Raw genomic sequence first — 27,454 nt, forward strand, 5'->3', positions numbered from 1 at the left:
AAAGTGCATAGGTTTGAAGGCTCTTTTTATACAATTCTCTGCGCACCATAAAAACATTAAGACATTTTTTTCTTGTCTGAAAATGCGAGCAGTTGTAGTGGCTACACGGTTGACAGGTCTGTCCAGCTTTTAGTCCACGAGTAAATGACTCAGTCAAAGTCCCCTTTTTGAACCATAACATTACTATAAGCACAATTCATGACAAAATCAGAACTATTGGCAGAGACTGCTAAGATGGTTGAGGACAAAACCTTCTCCGACAATACTACATTACTACGTACCTACCCTTCTTCCCACCCCAATCTATACTAATATAATACAGAGAGAGCCCAAACCTTTGAGGCGGGTAATCTCAGGAACCACAGCACCAATCACAACACCCAATACAGCATTGGAAAGGACAGTTGCAGCAGATGGACAAAGGCTATACAAGTGGCCACCATATACATTACAAAGGTAAAACAACCTTAGGGGTAAAGTAGTCCCTTGTGGGCGTGGGCGTTGTGCTGTCAGCGATAGGGTGCGTCAAACAAACCTTCACAGGACTCCCTTGTGGACGTGGGCGTTGTGAGAGGGGCGTGGACAAACAGCAAACACCAATAGGCGCGGCATTCACGGGGCATGGGGCACGCCATTCTCCGTCATTACTGGTCAAAGCAAAAACGGCATTGTAAACAAAAACCTTGACATTACTCCGTTGTGGGCCTGGCCGTTGTCAGAGGTGCGTGGCAAAACCTGAATGGGCGCCGCATTCACGGGGCGCGCCTCCTGGACGTTGTCAGAGGGGCGTGGCCAAACACCAATGGGCAAGGCTTCACGGGCGGCGGCATTGCTACGGTGCTCACGCGGGGGCTCAAGCCACTCAGCCTAACGGCGGGGATCACAAAGCTTTGCATACTGCTTCGGTGCTCAGGCGGGGGCTCAAGCACCAACTTCAATAAACAGGTACATAACGACGTGTAAGCTCAATGATAAATAACGCTCCAAAATAATCTTACATTTTTTGATACTTACCTAATGCTGCTAACCTCACAGTTTACTTTTTTCCAATGACTACAATGAAAAGGCTTTCAGAGGCACAGTTGCTCACACTTTCATTATAAAGCACGTATGTCACAGGGAGCGGATTGTAAGTGATGTGCCACACATTCTATTTCTGCCCTGGACAACGTTGGGACGGGCTGCTAGTATGTATATATATATATTCACTGAAAAAACCATAGGTTATAGACCATATATAGTTAGGAATTAGCATTTACAAAACCTTGAAAATTCACTGAAAAAACCATAGGTTATAGACCATATATAGTTAGGAATTAGCATTTACAAAACCTTGAAAATTCACTGAAAAAACCATAGGTTATAGACCATATATAGTTAGGAATTAGCATTTAAAAAACCTTATTTTACTCACACTAAACCATTGAAATTCCATATATAGTTAGTTGCACTAACTATATATCGCGCACCCGCAATCCACTGCTGATGATGTCACATATTACATCATTCATGACATGGTCAGTGACATCACTGATGACATCACTGATGACATCTCAAATGACATCACTGATGACATCATCCAGTGACTGTGTGTTTCTGTAAAGTTTAAATATGTTTTACATATTGAAGAATGAGTAGATGTAGAAGTGTCTGGATGAAGGATTTAGTAGGTGCGTGACTGACTGTATGAGTGAGTGATTAAATGTGTCTCACTGAGTGCATGGGTTAGTGACTAAACTGTCTTAATTTGTGCATCATTATGTCTGTTGTTCTGTAAACTGCTGCATGTGTTGATCAGTAGCTATATGAGTAACTATATGGGTTATTGATTGATTGCCCAAGTATTTGTATGGGAGACTGAGTGTGTGTGTGGCTGGCTGGGAGGTGTGTGACTCTGTGCAGATCAATGTGTACTTGTATCAATGATTGTATAAGAGAGTAATTATGTGTTAGTATATGTTTCAAAATGTAAGGTGCTCTATGTTTAACTGTATAGATCAGAACATGGAAGTGTGATTGATTCTTTACAGGACTGACTAGGTGTGTGAGTAACTCCATGGATGAGTGACAGAGTGTGAGTGTCTGTATAGGTGTATGAGTGCATATGATAGTGTTGTAAAGATGAGTGATTGTATGTATGAATGATTGTATGGGTAAATGAGTGAATGTGTGTGTAAACATAGGAATCACTGAGTGCGTATGTAGTAACTAGTATTGGTGTGTCAATGGTTTCAAAAATTATACTCTGTATTTAACACTGGGTGTAACAGAGGTTATATTAAAGTGTGAGGAGATGCATTGTATTGTCACATGAATGATATCATCAGTGATGTGGTCATTGATGTCAAATGAGATGTCATCAGTGATGTCATCAGTGATGTCATTTGAGATGTCATCAGTGATGTCATCAGTGATGTCACTGACCATGTCATGAATGATGTAATATGTGACATCATCAGCAGTGGATTGCGGGTGCGCGATATATAGTTAGTGCAACTAACTATATATGGAATTTCAATGGTTTTGTGTGAGTAAAATAAGGTTTTTTAAATGCTAATTCCTAACTATATATGGTCTATAACCTATGGTTTTTTCAGTGAATTTTCAAGGTTTTGTAAATGCTAATTCCTAACTATATATGGTCTATAACCTATGGTTTTTTCAGTGAATTTTCAAGGTTTTGTAAATGCTAATTCCTAACTATATATGGTCTATAACCTATGGTTTTTTCAGTGAATTTCAATGGTTTTTTAATAGCAAATATCATAAGCTGTCGAATGTCAAGTACGTGGTAAGTAAAAACATTTTCGTGTTTATGCACACTGATCTGCTTTGATTGCTGCCCCCCACCCCTCATTTCTATTAGGAGTACTCTCTCTTTGCAGATAGTGAAGGGTAGTTAACGCAGCCCTTTGCCCCCTTTGTAATCCGTCGTGCCTGCTTCTCTCTCCATTTGATTGATTGTTCTCTTTGGTTCATTCTCTATTTACAAACAAGCACAGAGTCGCAATACTCTGTTTAGTCTTTGCAGATAGCGAAAAATCGTGTAAAAAAACAAAAGGAATCGAGCAAAATCAGTAGGCCACTAATGGGATCTCTTTTGACCTCGCTAAAATAGAAACATTAGGAACAACCTGTTGAAAATAGCAATGCGTATGTATATAAGCGGCGTTCATTTGTGTTCACAGTACCCCTTGTTGATTGTTTCAATCGAGCATTGAATTGTTCGAAGTTAATTCTCTTAAGGATCTTCTCTACCTGCAAACGAGGAAGAATAGGAATATTCTATCTCCCTTTGCAGATAGTGAAGGGTAGGTAACGCAAGCCTTTAACACGTCGTACCTATTTCATTCCTCATTGATTGATTGATTGTCCGAACATTGACTGTTTGGGAATTAGTTCTTTTTGGAGGTATTCCCTGTTTGCAAATAAACGTAGGAAAATCTTTGCAAGTAGTGAAAGGGTACGTAATGCGGACCGTTCTCCCCCGTTGTAATCTGTCATGCCTATCTACTCCCCACTGATTGATGCACCTTTTTCACCCGGACCATTTACTAGAGATACGTCATCTGGCCCGACCAGAGAGCACCCCTAGTGAAAAGGACATATGCAATAATAACGAAGTGATCACTGTATCCTGTTAACAGAAACTTTACCATGAAACAACCTGGAAAGAAAAAAATAGGAAAACGAAAATCAGTAGGCCACTGATGAACATGAACTTTTATTAAACAACGAACAAAGAAACGATAACATAACGTAATGATAAAACCTATTAATGTCCTAGAAACAAGAAAACGTTAAAATATGCCAGTGGTGAGAGACCAGAAAAACAGTAAGAGAAACCAAATCACCCCTCGCTGTCCCACCGCCTGCCACGCCAAAAAAATCGATAGACTAGGGAAAATGCAAGTCAGTAGAACATCCACCCCCACTCTGGAAACTTCCAAGGTGGGGCAGGGTTCCGGCTACGCCCAGCCGGGAGCAGCCCATATAAGGCAGGTCCTGCTGCCACGCCTCGGCCAGGAGATCCTAACGTAGGGTGTAGCCGAAGGAGAGGCCGAGGCCAGCGGGATCCGGCCAGGGGATTGCCTTTACAACGCTGAACAGTTGCAGGGGGGGGGAATGTCTCCTCGACCCTCCCCTCTCTCTCCCAGTCCGGCCGCGGTGGCCCTTGAGAGTTGCAGGTAGTCCCGCCACATGCTCTTCCGGTCCGACCACCAACGGTCGGGGGGCCGAGGCCGACGGGATCCGGCTGCAGCCGATAAACCAAGAAACCCGTTCATGGGGCCAGAGCCAGGGGCGTCCGGCCGACATCCACCGGAAGCCCGGCCCGAAGACGGACGGGACACTTCTTTCTTTTATAATGGCTGCGACAACACTGGGGGGGGATGTCTTGCACATGCCTCCGACCCCCCCCTCGTCCTCATCGCCTGGTCCGGCCATAACAAATCTCAAGCGAGACGCCGTGGGGTGCACTGGGAGGGAGAGACGGTGCGAACAGGCCTCTCCCGCCTCCCCAGGTGGAGACTTCCCAGCTGCACCCTCAGCGCTCCAGGCGCCCGGAAAACGGTTCTTCCACTGTGGCCATGCTGCAACGTCTCGCCCGGCAAGGTGGAGCCCGTCCGCTCATGTGACCCCGCGATCGCCGGTAGCTGCCGAACTCTCAAAATGGCGGTCGACCTGGCAAGAGCGGGCCCAGCATAAAGAAATGGCCCGGTCACTGGTTGACTCCACCACCGTAGTCCTCCACGACCTTGAAGATTCTAGAGGAGCCGCGGGAGTCTCCGACCCCCGATGGGGAATGACTGCCATGATCGCCCGTGGAGTGACGAAACTGTATCCGCGGGACGTCGGCGCTCCCATGCTGGCGCCAGCCTCACTTTGAATTACTAGAATCCTGCAGACCTCACTTCCGGTGAAAGCACAGTGTGACCCGGTAGGAAAAATTATTGCACCCCCTCCCCTTTTTGACTGATAGTTCAAACCACCGATCCTTTCCTTTGCCCTTTTAACGGAACTTTGGACTGCCTCCCCCTCTTTTACATTTTCTAGAGAAAACAAAACATTAACCACTACATTAGCATAGCAGTTGACACCAGAACTGTTTTCAAATTGAAAACCAACAACATCTTCAACAGAATCCTTTTTGTTTCTGCTGTGACCCTGCTACAGCACAGGCATTGTCCCCAGCAGTAATTCTGCAATGCCGGTAAGAATAGCTGTGGTGCCTACTGGACTCACTCACCCCCGCGGCGCCCCACGCCGTTTTTTGCTGGGCGGCAACTTACTAGACATCACTTTCGTGCCATCTAGATTTCAGCGCGTTCTGCTGCCTTGGAACTATTCGCACAACAGACCGCTACTGACAAGAATATTTCATTATTGGTGCTGTCAATTTCAATAAATCTATTGGATAATTAAAAAGAAATTGCCACGGTCTCTTCGTTGTTTAAATGTTTTTACTGTTTTTGTTTTGTTGTATATATTTATATGTTATTAAAGTTTTATATTCCTACTACTTTGTTGGAGTGCTATATATTTTTAATGTGACACATAATTGTAAAAACTTTGATGTACAAAGAGTCATTCCTGGAATCTTCCGCTTCAGGCTCGGTCCCCTCCCCAATCACAATACAGGATGGTTTTCAGATAGTAGGAACACGTGTGGTGTGACGGATCTCATCGAGTGTGGGCCTTGATCTACTATAACTCCTTTGAAGAGGGGTGATTCTTTACAGCTGGGGCCATAAACTACATCTGCAGGGCTAGCTGATAGCCTGGACAATCGGACACAGAGAAAGAGGAGTGTCAGAGGGTGCGGTAGTGAATAGGGCGAAAGGGAGGTGTCGGGCGGGCACAGAGTGTGATTCTCAGGGAAGAGCAGCGCAGATGGGGGGAGGTTTATTGCCCATGCATAAGACAGAGAGCGGTGGTGACCAGTGCCTAGGGAAGATGCTTGCGTGGGTGAGGAGCCATGCTACGAATCGACAGCGTGCAGAGAGTGGGTCTGGTCAAGACACCTAAAATGGCTGCCGTGCACGACAAAAGTGTGGCATTTCAAAAAAGGCAAGATGGCGCAGACAATGTTTTTCAACACTTCCTCATTTCCTTCGAATCGAACGTTAACAGACGTTGGGGCATATTACCAAAGTTAAGCGATATTTATCGCTAACGATGCTTACCAACCAATTTTTTACCACTAAGCATCGTCAGAAATTATCGAAGATAAACCTTACTATTATCAAGGTTTATCGCAAATGCGATAATAAACGGCCGCAATGCATGAATATCGCTAAAAACTCAGCGATATTCATGCATTACCGAGCTAATGCTCTTAGCCATGTTATCCACCTCCCATTGGATAACATGGCTAAGAACTGCTCAGGGCAGGTGTTACTTTTTGGAGATATTCGCGCTTAGCGCGAATATCTCCAAAAGTTGGTAATAGGAGATAGATATCTTGCATGTTGTAATGCAAGTTATTGTGGTATATGGAACTCATACCATAATCTCTCAGGAAAGCAGAAACTGATCCTTTTGGGACCGCCTAAAAAGGCCTAGGGGGTGAGGAGTACTCTACTTTGCCCCCTTTTCACGTTCCGAACTATTTTATTTTACTCTCTTCTGTAATTACACAAAATACCAGCGATAAGATGCATCGGAGACACACAGTGAGAGAAAGGAGGCCGGAGATGAAGAAGACATGTCAAATACACATTGGAGATAATATAGTGGCAGAAGGGAAGTAAATATGAGTAAACTTACCATGTAACATAAAAATGTTGCACTCTATACTATAAGTCTCATTTTATACTACAATCACTTCGCTACAACCTCATAAATTAAAAATAAAAATGAATAATGTCTCAAACAATTTTTGATTTCTAAATATAAATTTATTCTTCAGAATTTTCTAAATTTGAAAGAACTAGTAACATGTCCTCATCAGCAATGTCCTCATTAAAAGTCTCCAATGATGATTCTTGTAACTCTATGGTCTCCAAACACTCGATAAATTCGCCATCAAGAGATTGATCAAAAAAATCATTCAAGTCATCTCCTCCTTGTGACAATATTTCATTATTGGTGCTGTCAATTTCAATCAATGTAGTGGAATCATTCAAGTCATCTCCTCGTGACAATATTTCATTATTGGTGCTCTCAATTTCAATCAATGTAGTGGAATCATTCAAGTCATCTCCTCCTTGTGACAATATTTCATTATTGGTGCTGTCCATTTCAATCAATCTAATGGAATCATACAAGCCATCTCCTCCTTGTGACAATATTTCATTATTGGTGCTCTCAATTTCAATCAATGTGTTGGACAATTCAAAAGAAATTGCCACGGTCTCTTCATTGTGAGCCATTTTATTTTGAAATTGCTTGCTGTAAATTGCAGAAAAAAATAATCACTTTCATTTATCGTTTTTAGTAATACATAATATAAAACTAACTTTATCAAGTATTTAGTATAACAGAAGGACTGCAAATAAATAACAGAAAACATTTTTCAAATTATCTTCAAGTGTACAACATAGTTCCCCTTACAAATTAACAACTCACCTTTTTAAAAGTAGCAGAAGTGTTAGTACTGTGTAAATCAAACACCAGAAATTCACCACCAAAAATTCCTCACAAATGTACCTCAGACAGTAGTATCACAAAATGGCTGTGGTTTCCTCTCATTTGACATATATACATAACCAATTAACTTTCATCACACACAAATACAAAACCAAAGTAACATTTTAATTGGTTCTAAATTTCAACACTTTCAAATGTGTTTTCCCCATAGGACATTTACATACGTCTACAGCCTGAATGGCTGAACGGAATTACACCAAACTTGGCAAAATGGTACATCAAACCTAAGAGGTCAGGAAGGATCTACTATGCCCCCTTATGGTCATTTCCCCCTTCGCTTTGGCCTCCTCTTGTCTCTCAATCCTACCGAGGGACAAGATGGCGGCCGCTACGGACTGTTTGGAATGTTGACAGACGCCGGAGAACCAATCAGCTTCGCAAAGCTCCGTAACACGAAAAGTACGCGAAGCGGAGCGCTGTTACAGATATATATCTTTTTTTGAACGTTAATTTCTCAAAATCCACGGGAGCACATATATTGAGACCTAGCAAAGGCACATCGGGCTACCAGTCCCTAATATTTTGCCAAGTTTCGTGCAAATCCATTCAGCCGTTCGATTATTATTATTTTGTTTTTTTTTTGCCCCGCGGGGCCCTTTTAAAACCTCCACATCAAAACTAGGGGGTCAGCGAGGATCTACTATGCCCCCTTATAGTTATTTCCCCCTTTGTTTTGACCTCCTCTTGTCTCTCGATCCTACCGAGAGACAAGATGGCGGCCGCTACGGACTGTTTGGAATGTTGACAGACGCCGGAGAACCAATCAGCTTCGCTTCACAAAGCTCCGTTGCGCGAAAAGTCCGCGAACCAGTGCGCTGCCCGGTCCGCTGTTACAGATATATATCTTTTTTTAAACGTTAATTTCTCAAAATCCACTGGAGCACATATATTGAGACCTACAAAAGGCACATTGGGCTACCAGTCCCTACAATTTTGCCAAGTTTCGTGCAAATCCATTCAGCCGTTCGGGCTAAAAGTGAGGCCAACCGCCCTATGGAAAACTCAATGTTAAAAACACGTTTTGGGACCCCCCTTTTTTCTCGGCCCCCCCTTGACGAACCCCCCCCAAATTTTCAAGGGCTGCTCAGAAACAAAATGTGCCATTTTCCTGAAAATTTCAGCCGATTCCGTCCACAAACGCCAAAGTTATTAGACATAGAATTTTCAAAAAACCCATAGAGAAAAAATCCTAACTATATATACCTACTGGCGACCGCCAGTAGGTAATATATAAAACACAAAAAAATGAAAATAATATACAACACTCACCGGATCTCTTGGGAATTACTATATTTCCAGAACTCCTCCTAGGAGCATTCATTTTAGTTACATCCGACCTTTTGCAACTCTCACTGGGACGAAGTGGCATAATTGCTGTGTTTTTGTCAAGATTACCACTAAGCTTGGTTTACCTTGACAAACTTTGCAACATTCCACCAATGTGCCTTTTCCACTTGAACAACATTATTACCAACCTTCACAACTCTGGTAAGTTCACTGTATTTCTTCTGGAGAGGTGCGGCTCACTGGTTAGAGGCGGCAGACCTGTAAGCAGAGAACGGCCCGGGACCAGGGTTCAATTCCCGACGCGGCAGGGTCTTGGACCAGGGTCAATGGACTCGATAATTCTCGCCTCAGTGCCTACTCTAACCAGGGAACACACTCGGTAACTCTGGGCATTAAGCTTGCCTCATCTCTACAACGGCCCCCCAGGGATGCCTGGTTTCACCCTGGAGATACCCAGAAAGGGAGCATCTCACAGGGAAAACCAGGACGGGTTCCCCAGTGGTCTACAGCGCCAGGACACTCGGGTAGAGTAACAGTGCGCTTTACAAGTATCCCACATTTACATTTACATTCCCGTTATCATCCTAAAGCTTCTGTTTCATTTTAGTCTGTGACATATGTTCTTTCACAATATCCATAAGTTTCATCACATCTGATTCTGATTTCTTCCATTTACTCATCCATCCTGGTCTAAAACTAGTGTTTGCCTTCCTACCCCTCAAGAGCTGAAAAGGTGACACCTTAGTGAGGGAGTGAGGAGTTGTCCAAGAAAGCCACAACACACTATCCAGAGACCTGGCAATGGCATGGTTTCCAGCGTTAGCCCACTTCAAGTTTATTTTATTTTTATTTGCTTTGGTACTCAACTGAGGACCACAAATATTTTAAGCATAAAATTCAATTTTTACACCATTTAAAATTTCTCATGTTAATACAAAGTTAAAAATGATTTAAAAAAATTGTAAAATTTATGACAGATAAATTCATTTGGGGGAAATTTACATACAACGATCAGTTCCTTTGCTAAGTTAATTTTACATTTGACGTATAAAGCTTGCAAAAACTTTTTCCTTGCCGTCTTCTAACCCCATGATTGAGATTGAAAGCGATATATTGCTGAGGTTTCTGGAATATTATTAATTCAATAAATTTCTTATAAACATTTAGTTTAGAGCAATGCGAGGAGTCTAAATCAAAGCTAAATCTGAAGTAATATGTTTTAAAAAGAGCTTCAACTGGGCTGGTGTCCAGGCTAGCAGCAAATCGGTGTTAATCTCTGCTAGCTTACAAGCTATTGACATGTTCTTAGAAAATACATGTTTAGACGAGTCTCGGTCAAAGGTCTCAGTTTTGAGCAGAGATCTAAGAGTTCCTTCCTCCGCATGTAGGAGATTGTACGCCCACCTGATAATATTAGCGATTCCTCGAGAGTGAGAGCTGGCTAGTGAAAACTCGAGGCGAAGAGCTTGAACTGGAACAGCCTGAGACACCTTCATTAATCTCCGTAGTATTTTCCCTTCTTTTAGGTCTAGGAAGCTCCATTGATTTATAGGAATATATTCCAGGGCATATGATAGAACTGGTGGTATCTTGACACTGTACACTTTAAGCAGGTAAGAGAAGTGCCTGTGTCCCGAGGCTGCGTATAACCTTAAAAGAGCTCCCGCATGTACGTTGGATTTCCTGATCAGGTTCACAATCTGTGGCCGATTTTGTAGAGTATTGGAGAAAATTCTGCCTAAATAGGTATATTCCTTCGCCTCTTCCACCTTTTCTCCCCCCAAGGGTCCAGCAATATTTCGGGCTCTTTTTCCTCCCCGAAAACGAGACTATTTGGACTACTAGGAATCTGTTACCACGCATGTTCCTTCACCAAGCATGCCTTTACCACGCATATGGTGATAAAAGTTTAGGCATGTAAAGTAATGCAGGTGGTGGTTATAAATAAGTATGGGCGCAGAATCCGTTCCGCTCGTGGAATTTGCGAATTTTCGGCAATTTTGTGATCCGCGAGTCTCGCGAAATTGCCCAAAAATTCGCAAATTCGCTCTCAGGAGGATTATTTTGCACATGTCCAAGTTGAAGCTCAAATAATCAGCCCAAACAACTAGTGAGCACGGTCTAGGCTAAGCAGGTGTGCTTCCTCCCTATATCTACTGCCTACAATTAGATGTAATCCTTGATGGAGGTCTCTGCATCCACGAGTTTGTCGAGCGCAATCCCCGTGTACTTCCTGTCACCAGGAGGCTGCTTTCTTCTCATCTGCTGCTCTGATCGGTCTCTGACCCTTTATAAACAAGAGGCATGTGAACTCACATAGAAGCCCCGCTTATTTGGCCCCGCCACACACACACTAGGGTATGTACCATCTTCCCGCCCTTTTCCCCACTATGATGGACAGCTCACTCGAGGGACCTTGGAGCCTATCGGCGCGGTGGCAAAGTTACAGACACACCTGGTCAATGGAGATAACTCTTCTGGCTCTTTACGCAGCTGTAGTGTAGGAAAAGGACGATACATTTACCCAACGAGGTAGCACTTACTGATTTGCCACTAGACAGTGGCAAACAGTCTATTTGCGCAAATCCGCAAGTTTGCGAATTTTTTTGTGAACTCGCGGATTTTTTTGTGATTTCGCACGAATTTGCGGATCGCAAATCCGCAAAATTCGCCCATACAAAACCCTCTTGCCCCACACTTACTACAGCTGAAGCTGCTCTGCTCACGGTCCGATCTTTGCTTTGGTTTTTAGGCCTCGGGGTTGATGCAGTTATCAGGTTGAAGTGTATTTGGTTAGGGTCAGGCGGGATGGTTTTTAGGGCTGCATATTCAGGGGGATGTCACTGGGGGTAGGGCTCAGAGTCAGGGAAAGGACTGTTTTTAGGGCTCTGGGTATTGGGTGCAAGAGAGCTGGTGCACGCCAGCAGCAGAGCCAAGGACTGCATGTCCTGGGCCATGTGGCTGGCCTTTTGGTTGTTGTGACGACCATCCGACGGGGATTGTGTGATCTGCGAAGCTACTACGCAACATTTACTTCCCACCCTGGTGTGGCACTTCCTGGTCCCAGACAATGTAATTGTGTGTTTCTGCAGGACTGGGCTGACCCACAACCAGCCACCACGGTCCCAATTGTGCAGATTTTCCCACACCAGCATCATCAGCTAACTGGCCCAGACTTGCGATGCAGAGCACTGGAGGGTTCATGGAGACCCCCAGACCTGCACCACCCTGCAGAACAAGGTACCACTATACACTTGGCCAGTGGAGCCCTACTGGTGGCGCACATTACGACTTATAACTAATATCTCCCCTCTCTCTAGCCCCCCTCCACCCGACATACTAAGATGAAATGCCCAGTGCCCAAAAACATTCCCAAATACACTCTGAAGTGCAACCTGGCCATTACCATGCATGCTGCATTTAGAGCACGTATATGCCACCCAGCACCCTATGTTTCCTTGGGGTCATGATAGGGAGGCCTTTTAGTCACACTTTCGTCAAAGGTCCCATCCCTTCTGTAAACCTGTATTCAGATCTGCTCCCCTGCTTGCGGGCCTCCCTCTCATGCCTCTGTGGGAATATATGTCCTATTTCAATTGGGTAATTCCCAAAGCAGTGGCAAGTAAACTCTTTTTTTTATAAATGCTCACATGCAAATCACATGCTAATTGTAACCAGCACACATTAGTCACGTCTTCCGGGGAGTGACTTCTTCGCTACCCACCCTGACAAAAGTCCAGGACCTTCTGCTGGCCGATAGATCAGAGCTGAAACATGTTGGTGCCTTAGGGTCATAGGATGATCACTTCCTCATATCCATATATACATATTTTTTAACCTTTCCTCACACCCTTCTAAAAAGGATACTTTTAGAGTGTGGTAGGTATTTGTATCTTTAAAGTTATGCCCCATGCACCCTATCTTCTTAAGTGCTCCCTGAAATATGGTCAAGCCCACTCATGAGTTTTAGGAGTTAGGGTGAACCCAATGCTTAAGCATGCCACTACTAGGGTGGCTGAGTGTTATATAAAGAAAAGGGTCATTTTTCCTTCTGCCCACAATAGTGGGTTTGCTGTCACTAGGTGTACCAGTGTACCAGTGGTCCTCCACCTCTATCATTTCCAAGGAGCCATGTTGGCTCTGGATGGGATAATTGTTTTTTTGGAGTATACTAAAGGGAGGACGTATACCTCCATCCTCACTCCAGAGGACCTCTGTAGCCTCCATTGACCGCTAACCGTGTTTGAAGATATCTAATGCAGCTACAAAACAATCCTCAGATTACTCATCACAGAGCTCATAGAAGTCCAACTCCTAACATTCATCTTTATTCTGAAGAAAGTGGAAAAGAAAATCAGCCCTCCTATTCTTTCCTTCAGAGATGTGTAACACATCAAACTGGTACTGCAGCAATCTAGTAACCATCCTTGTGATTCTAGGAGTAAAAAACTTGCTAGCACCAGTACCAAGAAAAGTAACCAAAGGCTTGTGATCAGTTAGAAGTTTGAAATTCTTTCTCTATAGCCCACAAACAAGCTAGTCCTTCTCTATAACAATACTGAAGTTTGGCATCCTTAAGCAAGCTAGATGCATATGCTATGGTGCTTTCCTTATCACCACAACCTTGCATCAGTATGGCACCCAAATCCACCTCAACAGCAATACAACAGGGCAAATTGGGATCAAAATGTTTAAGAGCTTTACTATTACTTAAACTGGATTTGACCTGACTGAGCATAGCAACACACTCCTCAGACCACTCAAACTTGACCACACAAAATTGCTGATAGGACGAACCATGGACGAACCATGGTGGCAAATTCATGGATGAACCTTGAATTATACATGCATAGTCCAAGCACAGATTTAACTCCAGTTTTATGTTTTGGATCAGTAGAATTCACAATAGCTTCAATAAGTCCTTGTCTAGGTCTTATTCCTTCTTGAGATATTAAGTGCCCAAGATAATCCATTTCTATAAACAAAAACTTGCACGTCTCGGTTTTGAGAACCACCCCATGTTTCTAAAAAATCTCTAGCACATTCCGTTAAACAGCATTGTGAGATTAAGTATTCTTGGCATGGACTAAAACATCATCCTGATACACCAAAACATCCTCAACTCCACTCAAAAGAATCTGCATCACCCTCTGAAAAATAGACACAACAGATGCCAATATAAACTGTGTGCGACGATAGTGGAATGTCCCTAGAGGAGGGACAAATGCAGTCAAAGGACATGACTCTGGATCCAATTTTATCTGGTCGTAAGCACTAGCCAAATCAAGTTTGGAGAAGACGTGTGACCCTTTGACACAAGCAAATAAGTCATTGATTTTGGGTAATGGGTGTGAATCTGCCCATATTTCTTTATTTTGTTACCTCAAATCCATACATACATGCAGCTGTCTGCACCTCTTGCGAGCCACAACTAAAGGGGATAACCACAAAGAGGACTCAGCGGAATCTATGATTCCTTTGTCACACAAACTTTTGAGTTCCTTGTTGAGGTCTTCTCTCACACTAAAAGGGACTCCCCTAAGTGTGTGCTTAACAGTACAGGACCTTCCTTCACAATGAGCTTGTGTCTGAAACCTCAATCTTACCTAAATTATCACTAAACACAGTAGAGAATCTCTCCTTCCATACCACCCCCTCCTCCTGACACGCAACCATCAAGAACTGTTCCCTGACTCCCGGTCTCTGTATCATCTCAAATACACCATGGTGAAACCATCCAAGTATGTTGGGGCATTTAACAGCAATATAAATCTTGCCCTTTATCATCCTCCTCGATAAAACCAAGAAGTTCTATTTTATGCCCTTCGTACGCGACAGGAGAACAATTAAGAGGCATCAATTCTCTGTTGGAGCATGTTTTCTCAAACAACGTTTGAGTGATCATGGTGATCCTGGCGCCGGGATCAACCAAAAGCCTGAGAACCCTGTTCCCAACACTCACCTCTACAATGGGATCCCCACTAAAAGATTGATCACCCTCAACAGGTTTATTCACACAGCTTTGGGAATCTATTTGTTCATCTCTGATCACAGAAATAACTTCAGTGTCTGATTCATCCTCAGACTCCATCACACACACCACTTTCTTACTTTGAGATTTCTTTTTGAGTCAAACCTTGGCAAAATGTCCTGTCTTTTTGCAGTAGTTGCTTGTGACATTTGCCACAGGACAGTTTCCCCCTTTAGCGTGTGGGGAATTACCACAACGGAAGCACATATTACTGCTGTTGTGACTACTAGTGTTTGCTTTATTCTTAGTGGCAGTGAACCCGCTATTGCTGGTAAAGTTTTGCTTAGACTTACCGTACTTTCCCCCACGACATTAACACTTTCACAAAGCTTTTAATCTAATTCTTTCAAAGAAACCTAAGAAATCTCAATACTTTTAGCTACTTTGATGGTTTCCTCTAAAGACGGATTCCCCTTAGCAAGAAGTTTCTGTCTTATCTGTTTGGCTTTGCATTGACATGCAAACTGGTCTCCGATAAGCTGATCAGTGAATCTTTCAAACTGGCAACAGAGGCTAATCTTCGTAACACTGATATATATGCATCTACATCTTCTCCTTCAACCTGTTTCCTTTTAAAAATGTCTTAATACCATAAGACTGGGTTGCTTGTCAAACCTGGTTTTAAGTTTGTAAACAGTTTCCGGATACTCATCAATATTTTGAGCATTGTCATGTGGAATGTCAGGCAAATGCTAACAAATGGATCTCCCTTCATGACAGTAAACACTTCTGTCTTTCAGCACTAAATATTAAAGCACCAATTGCTCTATGGTAGGTCACAAATGCATCAAACCATTCTTCCCACCAAACAAGGGTGTGCGAATCACCATGATCCTCCTTGAATCACCACGATCCTCCTTGAAATAATAACCATAAATATGTATGTGCATTTAAAGTTTGTGAATCACTGTGATCCACAACTTGAACATAGCCTTTGAACAAATAGTCAACACACAACTCTCTTGTTTAACCCCTTCACTGCGGGGCTGTTTCCCCCGCTGTTCAGGGGGCGGGGGCGCGCACAGCTCCCCGGTGCTCATGACAAGCTCAGCTCGTCATGAGCCACGGCCCTCCGGTGCTCATGACGAGCTGAGCTCGTCATGAGCGCGCCCGTTTCAATGGAACGCTCAGCACAGCAGGAGAATCAGCTCAACATGCGAGCGTTCCATTAAACGGGCACGGTCATGACGAGCTCAGCTCGTCATGAGCACCGGAGCACCAAGGCTCATGACGAGCTCAGCTCGTCATGAGCACAGGAGGGGTTAAGTGCATGAAATGTTATAATAAGAATTGTGTGAGAATCACCGCAATCCGCTAAACCCCGACCTTCCACCTACAATACAAGTATCAATATGGCCAAATTGATAGGCAGGTACCGAGAGCACAAGGTAGTAAGGAGCAAAGGTTGCTGGAAGTTGCAGATTCCAGACAGGGAGTAGGGGGCGATAACTACCAAGGTGGTTGATGGGCGTGGGTGAAGAAGCCGCTGTCAATGGCCACTGAGACGCTTCCGCATTGAAAAGCTGTTGTTGCCAAGATGATAGTCAGGTGCTTTTAATTTGAGAAGCCGTCATTGCCAAGGTGACGGTCACTCCGGGAAACCCAGAAACCGATGATGATTGCTCTGCACGTGCGTACACCACTGCAAACGGGACGAAGTTCAAGGTCATTGCCAAGGCGACAGTCACTCCGGTAAACTTAGACGTCAATTCCCCTGTGTGTGTGCACACCACTGCACGCGGGACAAAGGGTGAGGAAGGTACCGATGATCCCTAGCTGATCCCAACAAAAAATAAATTAGAAACAGGGCAGCAGTAAACCAAAGAAAAGTTGAGGGGTGGCACAGGCCTGGGTCACGGATCACGTAAATCATAAAAAAACAATAAAATGAAGGCTGCTCTGATCCACTTGAAGAGAGGATCACAAGGTTAAGTCCAGGACTTGAACCCATCATGAGGTGAGGGTGATCACGTCAAAAGAGGAACCAGTAGGATGCACGCTTGCAGGAACACAGTATGCAAGGCAGCTCAAGAAATTTAGAATGAACAAATGCACATGCAGTAGGTTCCACCGTGTAGCTGTTAGAATATGCTCGTTGATGCTCTAGTAATGCCATGTATAAGTTAGCATTCGCTATGCCATTTTCTTGTTTGGGCTGTATTTTGTGTGGTGTTCGAAACTAATCCTTCTCTGTTCTGAGAAATCCCCTCTGCTAAGTTTTGTTTCTGTAATGCTTGTGCTAGTCCATAGTTTTCCCTCGATAAGGAACCTCTCCCACTTGTCTGGCAGTTAGATCCTAGCACAGGCTGGAACAGCCTTAAGAGTGTCCTTAACTGTGTAAGATATGAGAATAGAAACCTTTTTTGTCTTTCACTGTCCGGCCACATCTGTTTGGAAAATTCCACTCTGGGTGTGTTCTTAGGTAACCATGCTATGTACATAATGTATCCTCATGCTTACGATCCGTTAGTTCCCTCTGTAGTACTCTTGCGAGAATGTGCCGACGGAGCCCTGCTCTGACCGTATATAAATAAACAATTATTGGTTTATATTCTCCACTGTTTCTCTGACTCTTCATTTGGCATGGAAGGCTGAGAGGTGGTCTGCGGTGACCCGGGTGACCCTCAGCAGGTCACTTCCTTCAATGCCAGATTGTCGCAATAATTTTGTAGTGAAGACGCAGGAGCCAAGGTAAGTTCAGAAGATTTATTATAGTGGCTACTCGGTTGACAAGTCCATTCAGCTGTAAGCCCACCAGTAGCTGACTCAGTCAACAGTCCCCACTTGAAGCATAACAGTTTTAGAAGCACAATTCATGACAACATCAGAGCTATTGGCAGAGAATGTTAAGACTGTTGAGGACAAAATATTAGCTGCCACTACTACAATATTACCGAGTTCTAAATACAAAATACTGATAGCGAATTCAGGTGGACGTGGACACAGTATGGGCCAGTGAATATGTGTCCAGATCTCAAGTATGAGGAACACATGATCCCTGCATGTTACTGTCTGTGCTGTGTTCTGATTGGCTAAATGTTCCTAACTGTATGTGGCATCTGACTTTTATTGTGTTTGGGAACCCGCGTACACCTATATGCGTTTTATTGGGCCGATCTTCTAAAACTATTGTGGTGTTGATGCACCTATCTGTGGCACTGACCTGTGTTTCCTGTTCACACGTGCGCCTACCAGCTATGTGCTGCTCCACCTGTGACCTGTCAATCGGTCAGCCTCAGGCCTAGTCTCAGAGCCTGCCTGACGACGTGTTTTGGGAATAGGGTTGACAGAGAGTTCATGAAGGATGGACTCGATAACAGTGATATGATCACGGCATACATTGTTGTTAATTCTTTCAATATTAAGAAGAATGATGCAAGATTCCCAAAGTAATTGAGATTTTACCCCAGCCGAATTGTAGCTCCCTTTATTGTTTGTTCCTTTTTTCTCTACTCTCATCCATTGACCACCACCACCCAGCATCCTCAGCTTAGGTTGACCTGGCCTCTTCCTAGACACTGCAGCTACTGTGCTGTGTTGCCTCATCACACCATCTCTCCTACCTTAACATGCCATATCCATGTGCAATATATGCTTCTCCATGTCTGACTCACTATCGATTTCCCCTTCAGTTTCCAATTTTTAAGCTTCCGTGTTACTGCTTATTTCAGGTTCCTCTTGGACAAGAGTGATATAGTAATGATAAGTGTTTTCTCCTCTGTTCCTTCCCCCTATTTTAATTTTTATTCTCAATCACTCTGTTTTCCTCCAGACCATTTCAATTTCCCCTCAGTGCTACCTACCCCATAGTTTACAGTTGGAATACATTTGCATGTAAATTCACCCAGAGTGAATTTATTGATGGTTTGGGGTACCAGAGCCCTGAGTTTTGCATCTGAGAAGCACGGAAGTTCCCTCCAGGCCAGATCAAGGATGCTCTTCTTTCTAGATATAGCCCCTCTGCTAAACATATTCCACCCCTGCCCTAGCCAAGACAGCATGCCTTCAATCCAGGGACACTTCACTAAGCCTTTGTTGCAATCCCAACCAAGGCAGCCTGCTTGCCCAGCTTGAATCCCCTGAGGAGGCATCTGTGAGTTCATCCCTGAGATGTGTGTTGTGCCTCGCCAGCCTTAAACCATTCCTAGAAGGTTGGCAGTTTTGTAGCCAGGGTACATAATGAGTACATGGCAGCTATGAATCCACAAAAGAAGACTGACCCTAGATTGTGTTCCTAAAGGAATGTACAGAGTTAGGGGGAGATGCGTTGCCAATGGGAGCATCTCATAAAAAGTTACGTACTGGCCTCACACACCGCCCGGTGTCATGCTTCATCATCAGCTGTCCTCCCCCTCTAAAAACTTGGCTTGATAGAGGGCGGGCATACACCTGGAGACAGGGATGCACTTCTAAATCTAAGTGATGGCCGTGGGGGGAGTGAAAAAGTGTATTAAAAACCATTACCCATGTCCATATACTAAGTTTATTCAGGGATCAAAGGTATGGTAGTTAAAAGAAGTGGTCGGTGATATGGGACATTCCCTTCACCGTGTTATAAAGGGTTGACATGTTTCTGCTAAAGTGTCCCTGAAGGTTACGCAGCATTCCTCAGGACCAAAGGGGAGGTTATTACCTAGAGGGCCACTTCCCGGCACCTGGTGTCAGAAAAATGGACCTGCTATTAATGTGTGAAGGGGCTGTGAATTACAAGTACCCCTCTTGGTGTAGTAACCTAATGAGTGACTCTGTAGAAAAAGGGAAACAAAAAAGAAAAGAAGCATACACACCAAAAAGTGAGTATGCATACAATAAGTACACTCACCCATCCATGCAGCGCCATACCTTTTGCACACGTGGTTCGGTCTATATGAGACACGTGACATGTACACGTGTATCCTTGCAAACCAAAGAAAAGACTGTTTTTTAACCTTACCCAATAATCTAGCCTACTTTCTCCATGGGAGGGCAGAGGTGGAAGGTCCTACTGAGACTTTCTGAAAACAAGAAGTAAAAACACACGCATATGTGGTAAAGATTCCAACATCCTGATTTAAAAACCTGTTGGTTTGTTAAAAAGGATTCACAAAGTAGAACTACAAATATCGTGGTCTCCCAGCAGAGTGAAACACCCCTACACACATATGGCACATACAGCATCATGCATACTCTTACTGTCTATCTTCAATGCTTCCAGCAGCTTTCCATTAGGCGTCCTCTCGGTCTCCCCGTCGATGGAAACTGAAGGGAAGGTTGCCATTATATATACTGAACTCAATTGGTTAATTGGTTCAAGTAATGAGCGGTAATTGGAGAGCACAGGTGTGTTTCCTGTGTCGTCCTAGAAGGTGCCTGGCCGCCTGGGGGAGGGCGTATCCTGATGGCTGCGTTTTCATTGGTCTGTGTGCAAAAGAGGTAATGAGCGGTAATTGGAGAGCACAGGTGTGTATCCTGTGTTTCCTGTGTCCTCCTAGAAGGTGCCTGGCCTCCTGGGGGAGGGCGTATCCTGATGGCTGCATTTTCATTGGTCTGTATCCAAAAGAGGGGTAAAGGCTCTGTTCTGCACATGCGCGGTCTGTTTTATGCTCTGCCGAAACTTCTCCGTCTTTTGAAAGAGTTCAGAAGTATGGGAAACACACTGACCTAATCTGCTGGTGCGGGCCAAAGTATATTCATTATAGTTGTTGTGATCGCAATCGCTAGGAAATATATGGGACATCAGCTCGCTCGCTCGCGAGAAGTGTGGTAGCTTTGCGCATGCGCGCTGATGTGTGCGGGGATCGGTAGCCTGATAGGATGTTAGCGCAGGCCCAGTGTGTGAAAACTGGCAGACTTGGCCTATCACACTGTAAAGCTGAGCGAAGAAGCGCTCTGATTCAACAAATTAATTAAAAAACTTTTTTTTTTCAGATGGAGAAAACAAAAACTCTAGGTATTAGTGATGTTATGACAAAGTATCATATATGTTTGAGCACCCAAGTAATTCGCTAGGTTTGATGGATTATAATACCATGTTGTACATTGTGATATTACGCGATGAGGAGTTTAGTGTGGACAGTCCAAAATGTCCCATTTATTCATGGTATTCTTAGGGGCCCAGCTCCGTTTTGGGGAAGGATTTGTGTAAGTATGTGTCTTCCTTCCAAAATTAGTCAGGTATAAGGGGTATATGGGCTACTTAGCACTCCTTGGTATGATGTTATGATGTTCAGGTAGCCATTTGCAGCCAAGGGATCTCGTCGTTCAGGCCCTTCTCCCAGCTGCGAAGTCACCCACCGTTGTTCTCGGAGGTGTAACTGTCTGGCGGTGTCGGTCCTCTGTCTGTTCATAACCTCCAGTATAACCCATTTAAGGTCCTTGTCATTGTGACCTTTGTCAGTAAAATGTGTTGTGACCCTTGTGTTTGTTTTCCTGCACCGTATTGTGCTGCAGTGTTCACTCACACGCACCTTCACTTTCCTGGTGGTCATGCCAACATATTGTACTTTGCACGGGCATGTCAGTAGATACACGACGCACTCTGTGTTGCAGTTGCTGAAGTTTTTTAATTTCCAGGGGTTGCATGTGCCCATATCGTCTTCCTTCGTGGTAGTGGTAGGTGGGCAGCACACACAATTCCCACATGGGTAGGGACCCACTGGTTTAGATTGGCTCCACAGGGTCATTTGACTTTCAGTAGGGTCTTGATTAACTTTAGAGGGAATCAAGTTGTCCCTAAGGTTCCTGCTACATTTGTATGCGAAAAGGGGGGGCTCCCATTTTTGATATTGGGGATTGACCATTTTTTCCGGGTGATATTTTGGATTTTGTTAAACAGGGGTATGTATTTTTGTCACACACACGATGCGGTCACTCTGTTCATTCTGTGTTGTTTCAAGGAGCACATCCCTGTCGTTGTTCCTTTTCTTCTTTTTTGCTCTCCTGACCATTTTCTTGGGGTAATGTCTCTCAAGGAGTTTATTCTCCAGTTGTTCCGCCTGTACTTGGAAGGTGGCGAGCTCAGAGCAATTCCTTCGAATTCTAAGGAATTGTCCCACAGTTGGATTTTCACGAAGAGACCTCAGATGGTAGCTATTGAACAGGAGGAGGGTGTTCCTGTCTGTTGGTTTAACATGGACTTTGGTGGAGAGCCCTTCTGTTGATAGGGTGATGTCGAGATCCAGAAAAACTGCATAGCTTTTATCAATGGTATGTGTAAAACAGAGGTGGGGGTCTTTGCTGTTGACCCGTTCCACAAATCGTGTTGCATCCTCCTCACTCCCCTCCCAGACCACAAGAATGTCATCTATGTATTGTTTCCAGGTCTTCATCTGAGGCATGGCAGCTATGCCTTCTTAAAGCAGACATGCCTGCCATGTGGCATTGCGTAAGTATACGGTTACCACAACATTCTCCCTCTAAGGAGGAGCCTGGTAGCGACATTACATCTAGACTATGGTGCACCTAGGATACATTTCCAGACAGGAGTACTTACTTTTGGACCATTAGTATGTGTGATGTGTTTTACTGCTATCGCCCACCAAGTGACAATCTTAATGCTACATGTCGTGGTTAAGCAGCATGATATATCAATAGAAACCAATATTGCTCTGTCGTAGAATATTGTCATATAATGAAAAGCCATGCTCATGCCACAGACTAATGCTTTTGGTTCTTATCAAATTTTTTTGTTCCACTTTAAGCAAAACAGAATGAAGATAGGCTAGCACAGGAAAAGCAGAGACAGGAGGCGGAGCGAAAGCAGAGAGAGGAGGCGGAGCGAAAACAGAGAGAGGAGGAAAAGCGACGACAAGAACGCCAGGAGAGAGAAAAAAGGATTGCAGAAGATATTGAGCGAGAAAACAAATCCCTGGAGGAAAGGCTGACAAAAACATCAGAGAAATTAAAACAAAGGAGCCACCAGCGAGGACGAACCAACTTACAAGAGCGCTCCCAAATCCTGCAGTACGCCGTGGAAGATGACGCTGAGGAGATTGACATACATGAGGTACGTCATGTCAAATCATGTGACTGCCATGAAAGAAATGTGGGAAGCAAGACTTGTACTGGTGAATCTAGAGGGTTAGGGAAGTACCTCCACACGCTTGGATCTTCTTAGGTCCTTAATCCCTAGAGACTATCCAGAGTAAGGTAAAGTGGGGAACCTGACTGGGACTGGTAGAAGTCCTGAGGAAGACTGACATGACCTTCTGTTGGGGGCACAGTAAGACGGTTGAAACATGTTGATACTGGCAGTTTAAGGAGGGGTGTTTTTGATGAGCTAACACTCTCGATAACACACCCATCCTTCACTATTTTAATCCTGGCCTTGGGACCCGTGATTAACGGGTTCTGACAGGGTACCCTTGAGCCACTTATAAACACTTTCTTTGCGGCACATTTTCTATCACTGTACCCAGTCGCTGGGTATAACACACCCTATCACTACTGCGTTTCACTTTTATGTTGTTTGTCTTCCCCCTCCCTATACTCCATCCTGTGCGTGGCTATGCTAGGGTTCTTTTTTAAGCAGACTCAATGATGAAGCATGTCACACACATTTGTGTGTGAGTGAGGGCAGTTTTCAAATACACAATTCGTGCCACTGCATGTTAATCCCCTTTTCCTCTCTCTACCCCGCTTGGTGTTATCATGTAACTTAAGGGGGTTTGGGGTAGATGAGATTTTTTACCCTCTCCTCTTCTTTGTGAGAAACAGAATCTAGTGGGTTACCAATCGTGGGGGGAAGTGAAGACTTCTAGACACTATGACACATGAACGTGTAACCCTGGAATAAGAAGTGCAGGCGCCAAGGGAAGGCTCATGATTGAGTGAGAAAAATGCTGAGATCATCAGAAAGAAAGTGGTTGAACTGAGCAGAAAATATGGGAGGGATTGAGAAATGATGGCACCAACAAGGTAAACAACCTTTACAACGAAACTTTTACAACGACCTACCATTACAACGCAACTTTTACAACGCAAACTATTACAACGCATTGCTCTGGGGGGCGCTCTAGGATAGGGAATAGGTTAATTTACTATCCAATAACCTTCCCTACTATCCACGGGGACTGGAGTTGGAATAGTAAATTAAACTATTCACTTTCCAGCGCCTAAAAGCATTATGCATTGTAATGGTATGCGTTGTAAAAACCGCGTTGTAAAGGTAGGTGTTGTAAAAGTATACGTAGTAACGTCATACATCCCACCAACAAGAGACATAAGGGTCTCATAATAAGTTTGGTTTTTCAACCTGGTAACCCCAATATAAAGTGTCTTCAGGCCTGACATTCTCAGGTCTGAAATCTCTGGACCAGATAATTTTGTTTCTGGAGACACCAGACCTCTAAGACTTGCTTCATGGAGTAGCACTGTCTGGCCCCTGCTTGCCCCCTGCAGCAGTCTTGGGAGATCAGTTGGGAGATCAGATAATACTCCCCTCAGACAAGCATCCCTCCCCCCCACCACTGACCTAAGAGCAGTGATTCAGACAATATCCCCTGCTCAGAGCAGGCAGATGCCTGCATGTATTCCCCAGATTGGTGAAAAACTAACTGCTAAACACATATTAAATCTAAGTCTTTGAAGTTATTTTCCATTGCGGGGGAAACACTCTTAATGGCTGGACTTTGCTGCTGAGATACCCATTCATAAATGAAGTTGAGGGAGGAAAGATTGGTTGGGTTATGGAGAGCAAACATCTTTAGTTTTAGGAGAGAAGAGAACAGCTTTAGTGCTAATGAGACTCACTCAGGAAGCCGGCATAAGGTGAGACTGTACCTGTGGTTCGATGGACTAATACTTTTACTATACCTATCCCTCTCCTCTGAACAATATTTGAGTAATCCCCTCAGAAAAAAGCACTTCTAAACTTACCCTTTTTAAAAAATTGAGGATTCTCTTAATGCACAGAAAAACATGAGGCAAAAAAGTATGCTGATCTTGAACAGCATGTCAGACTGCAGGGTTCAGTTTGGTCGATACAAATTCATTTTGCATAAGACAATTTTATTTTCCACTGTGTTTTGTTAAATATAACTTCTTCGTAATTACATTTTGTAAAGTTCCAACCAATTCTTTAAAATGTGTCATTTGAATGATGAATTATGAATGTACACTTTTCATAATTCTTCATTGTATTGCGGCTGCTCAGAACCATGTTTAAAGACGGTAAGTTGAATGTGTGACGTTACAACGCATGGTGATACCACGCGGTAGGTACAGCGACTGCATTGTTACCATGCGTGGCTTTACAGCGCAAGTCATTTCTTCGACTTGCACTAGATGGCGCGCTGAGCTTAGTTATAGTATAAATTCCTATTCCTACTCCAGTTAGCACAACAGCAGGGAATGTGTTGGATTTAAAATCCAACACATTCCCTGGTGTTGCGTTGCCACCTAACGCAAGTCGTAGAAACGACTTGCGATGTAAAGCCACGTGTGGTAACAATGCGGTCATTGTAACTACCATGTTGTTACCTACCTGCATGGTAACAACAGCGTTGTAATCGCTGTTAGTGTTGGAATCGCTGTTTCCCCAGTAAAGAACCTGGTATGGAACCCGGACCTACACCTACTACCCACTCACAACAGCTAAGGGTTGTGAGGCATCCACCTCACCGTGCAGACAGCCGAACTCCACCAGAGGGCAGCACCAGCGTTTATCCAATGCGGTGCTAGCCGCTCACCAGATGAGGGCAGCACTCATGCTATTAAATGAAGTGCAATGGAAAGGGTGTATTCAAGCTTTCAACATTAATTGCACGTCCACACTGAGTACAATCTGAGAGGAAACTTTCAGCCTGATTCATCAAGCCAAAATCGGTTTGCAAAGGGCAAGATTCTCAGAATCTGGCCCTTTGCGCGCGCTATTTTTGCATTTGGGATTCATCATCCCAAATGCAAAATTCGCTATTTAAAAATTCGCACATTTGCGAAGAATTGTATTTAAGGAATCTCTATTTGAGATTCCTTAAATGCAATTCATGAAGCATTTTAAAATTGCGAAAATGCAATTTTGGGCCGCTATTTACCGAGAGGTCAGACCTCTTGGTAAATAGCAAAAATTTAGAAAAATGCATTTAAATGCATTTTTCTAAGTTGCATGTTACACACACACATGTCCTTTGGACATGTGTGTGCGCAACACCAATGTAGATTACATTTCAGGGGTGCTACAGGGTGTCCTTTGGACACCCCTGGCACCCTTGAAATCACATCCTTATTTGCGATTAGCTAATTGCTAATCGCAAATAAGGAATAACTCCCCATGCATTCCTATGGGCCTGTAGGCCCATAGGAATGCATGGGGAGTTATTCCTTATTTGCGATTAGCAATTTGCTAATCGCAAATAAGGAACATGTGGGAATCGCAATATTTTTGGCAATTCCTACATGAATCCCGTTTTGCAAGTCCTTCATAGCGATTCCTTATGAATCGCTATTAGGGGCTCGCAAAACGGGAGAATGATGAATCAGGCTCTTTGTCTTTCTTCATTCAGCTGTTTCAGCCGGCCACCCCCTGCCCACCCACAATGTCATCCTTTCCATCACTATCCCCTTTGAGCTGCTAGGTATGCCCTCTTGACACTATGAAAATGTATGGCACCTGTGAGGAAAAGGCACAGAGTCCAGCTGTTTCACATCTGAACTGATTCACTCTGCTCACAGTGTGCACACCAATAACCCTAAAAATCTGCTGGTAGAGTTTCTACACCTACTTGAGCACATGGCTGCCTTAAAAATAAAGTGTCCAAACTACATATTGACCAGTCGGTCCAGCCAGTTGCTCTTCTCCATCCAAGGGTGGCTTTTCATCTTCAATCCAACGTAGTGGCAGAAACTCTACAAATTACTTTGTGATTCAGCTCAGGAGAATAATTAAAAATGAGTTAATATTAGGAAACCCGTCATGTTCATAATCGTCTTTATTGGCATTTGAGTGACCACCAGTTGTGTTAAGGAAAATGGGCTGCATTTAAAAAACAAGCATTAAAAATGCAACAGGTCTCGCATTGGTTTGAGTTAGAGCTATTGGCATCGTAAATGGCAATGTCTTTTACCTATGAGTTATGGTATGTATGTATGCGGTGGAGTGGAATTGTGTGTGTTGCATTGGATTCGTTAGTTGTGTAATTGTGTGGCATGGATTTGTGTGGTGTGGATTGGATTTGTGTTGTGGAATTATGTGGAATGGTGTGCTGTGGAATTATATAGATAGTAAAAATGTGGTATTGAGTACTGGATTTATGTGGAGTGTGATTGTGTGTTATGGAGTGCAACTATGTGGAATGGTATTTTGCGCTGTGGAGTGCAATGTAGTGGAATTTAATGTGGAGTTAAATTATATGTTGTGCTGATGAATTTTATGGCACAATGTGTAAATGTGTGGTGGGGATTAGATGTATGTGGTGTGTTGTGTAATTGTGTTGAGTTGTATTATGTGGTTTGGTGTCAAATTATGTAGTAGGCATTGCAAATCTGTGGAGTAGAATTGTGTGGTGTGGA

General features: G+C 43.8%; 1 protein-coding gene across 2 annotated transcripts in view; it reads left to right on the top strand.

The window, feature by feature from the left end:
• Positions 1 to 27,454, top strand: part of LOC144817699 (uncharacterized) — a 227,770-nt gene that overhangs the window by 140,495 nt on the left and 59,821 nt on the right. For both annotated transcript variants that reach the window (XM_078674457.1, XM_078674455.1), the window contains one exon: positions 22,648 to 22,952. In XM_078674457.1, the coding sequence (XP_078530583.1) occupies positions 22,648 to 22,952 (305 nt within the window). The remainder of the gene's footprint in view (positions 1 to 22,647; positions 22,953 to 27,454) is intronic.

This window comes from Lissotriton helveticus, chromosome 2_1 (assembly GCF_964261635.1).
Source record: "Lissotriton helveticus chromosome 2_1, aLisHel1.1, whole genome shotgun sequence".
Classification (NCBI taxonomy): domain Eukaryota; kingdom Metazoa; phylum Chordata; class Amphibia; order Caudata; family Salamandridae; genus Lissotriton; species Lissotriton helveticus.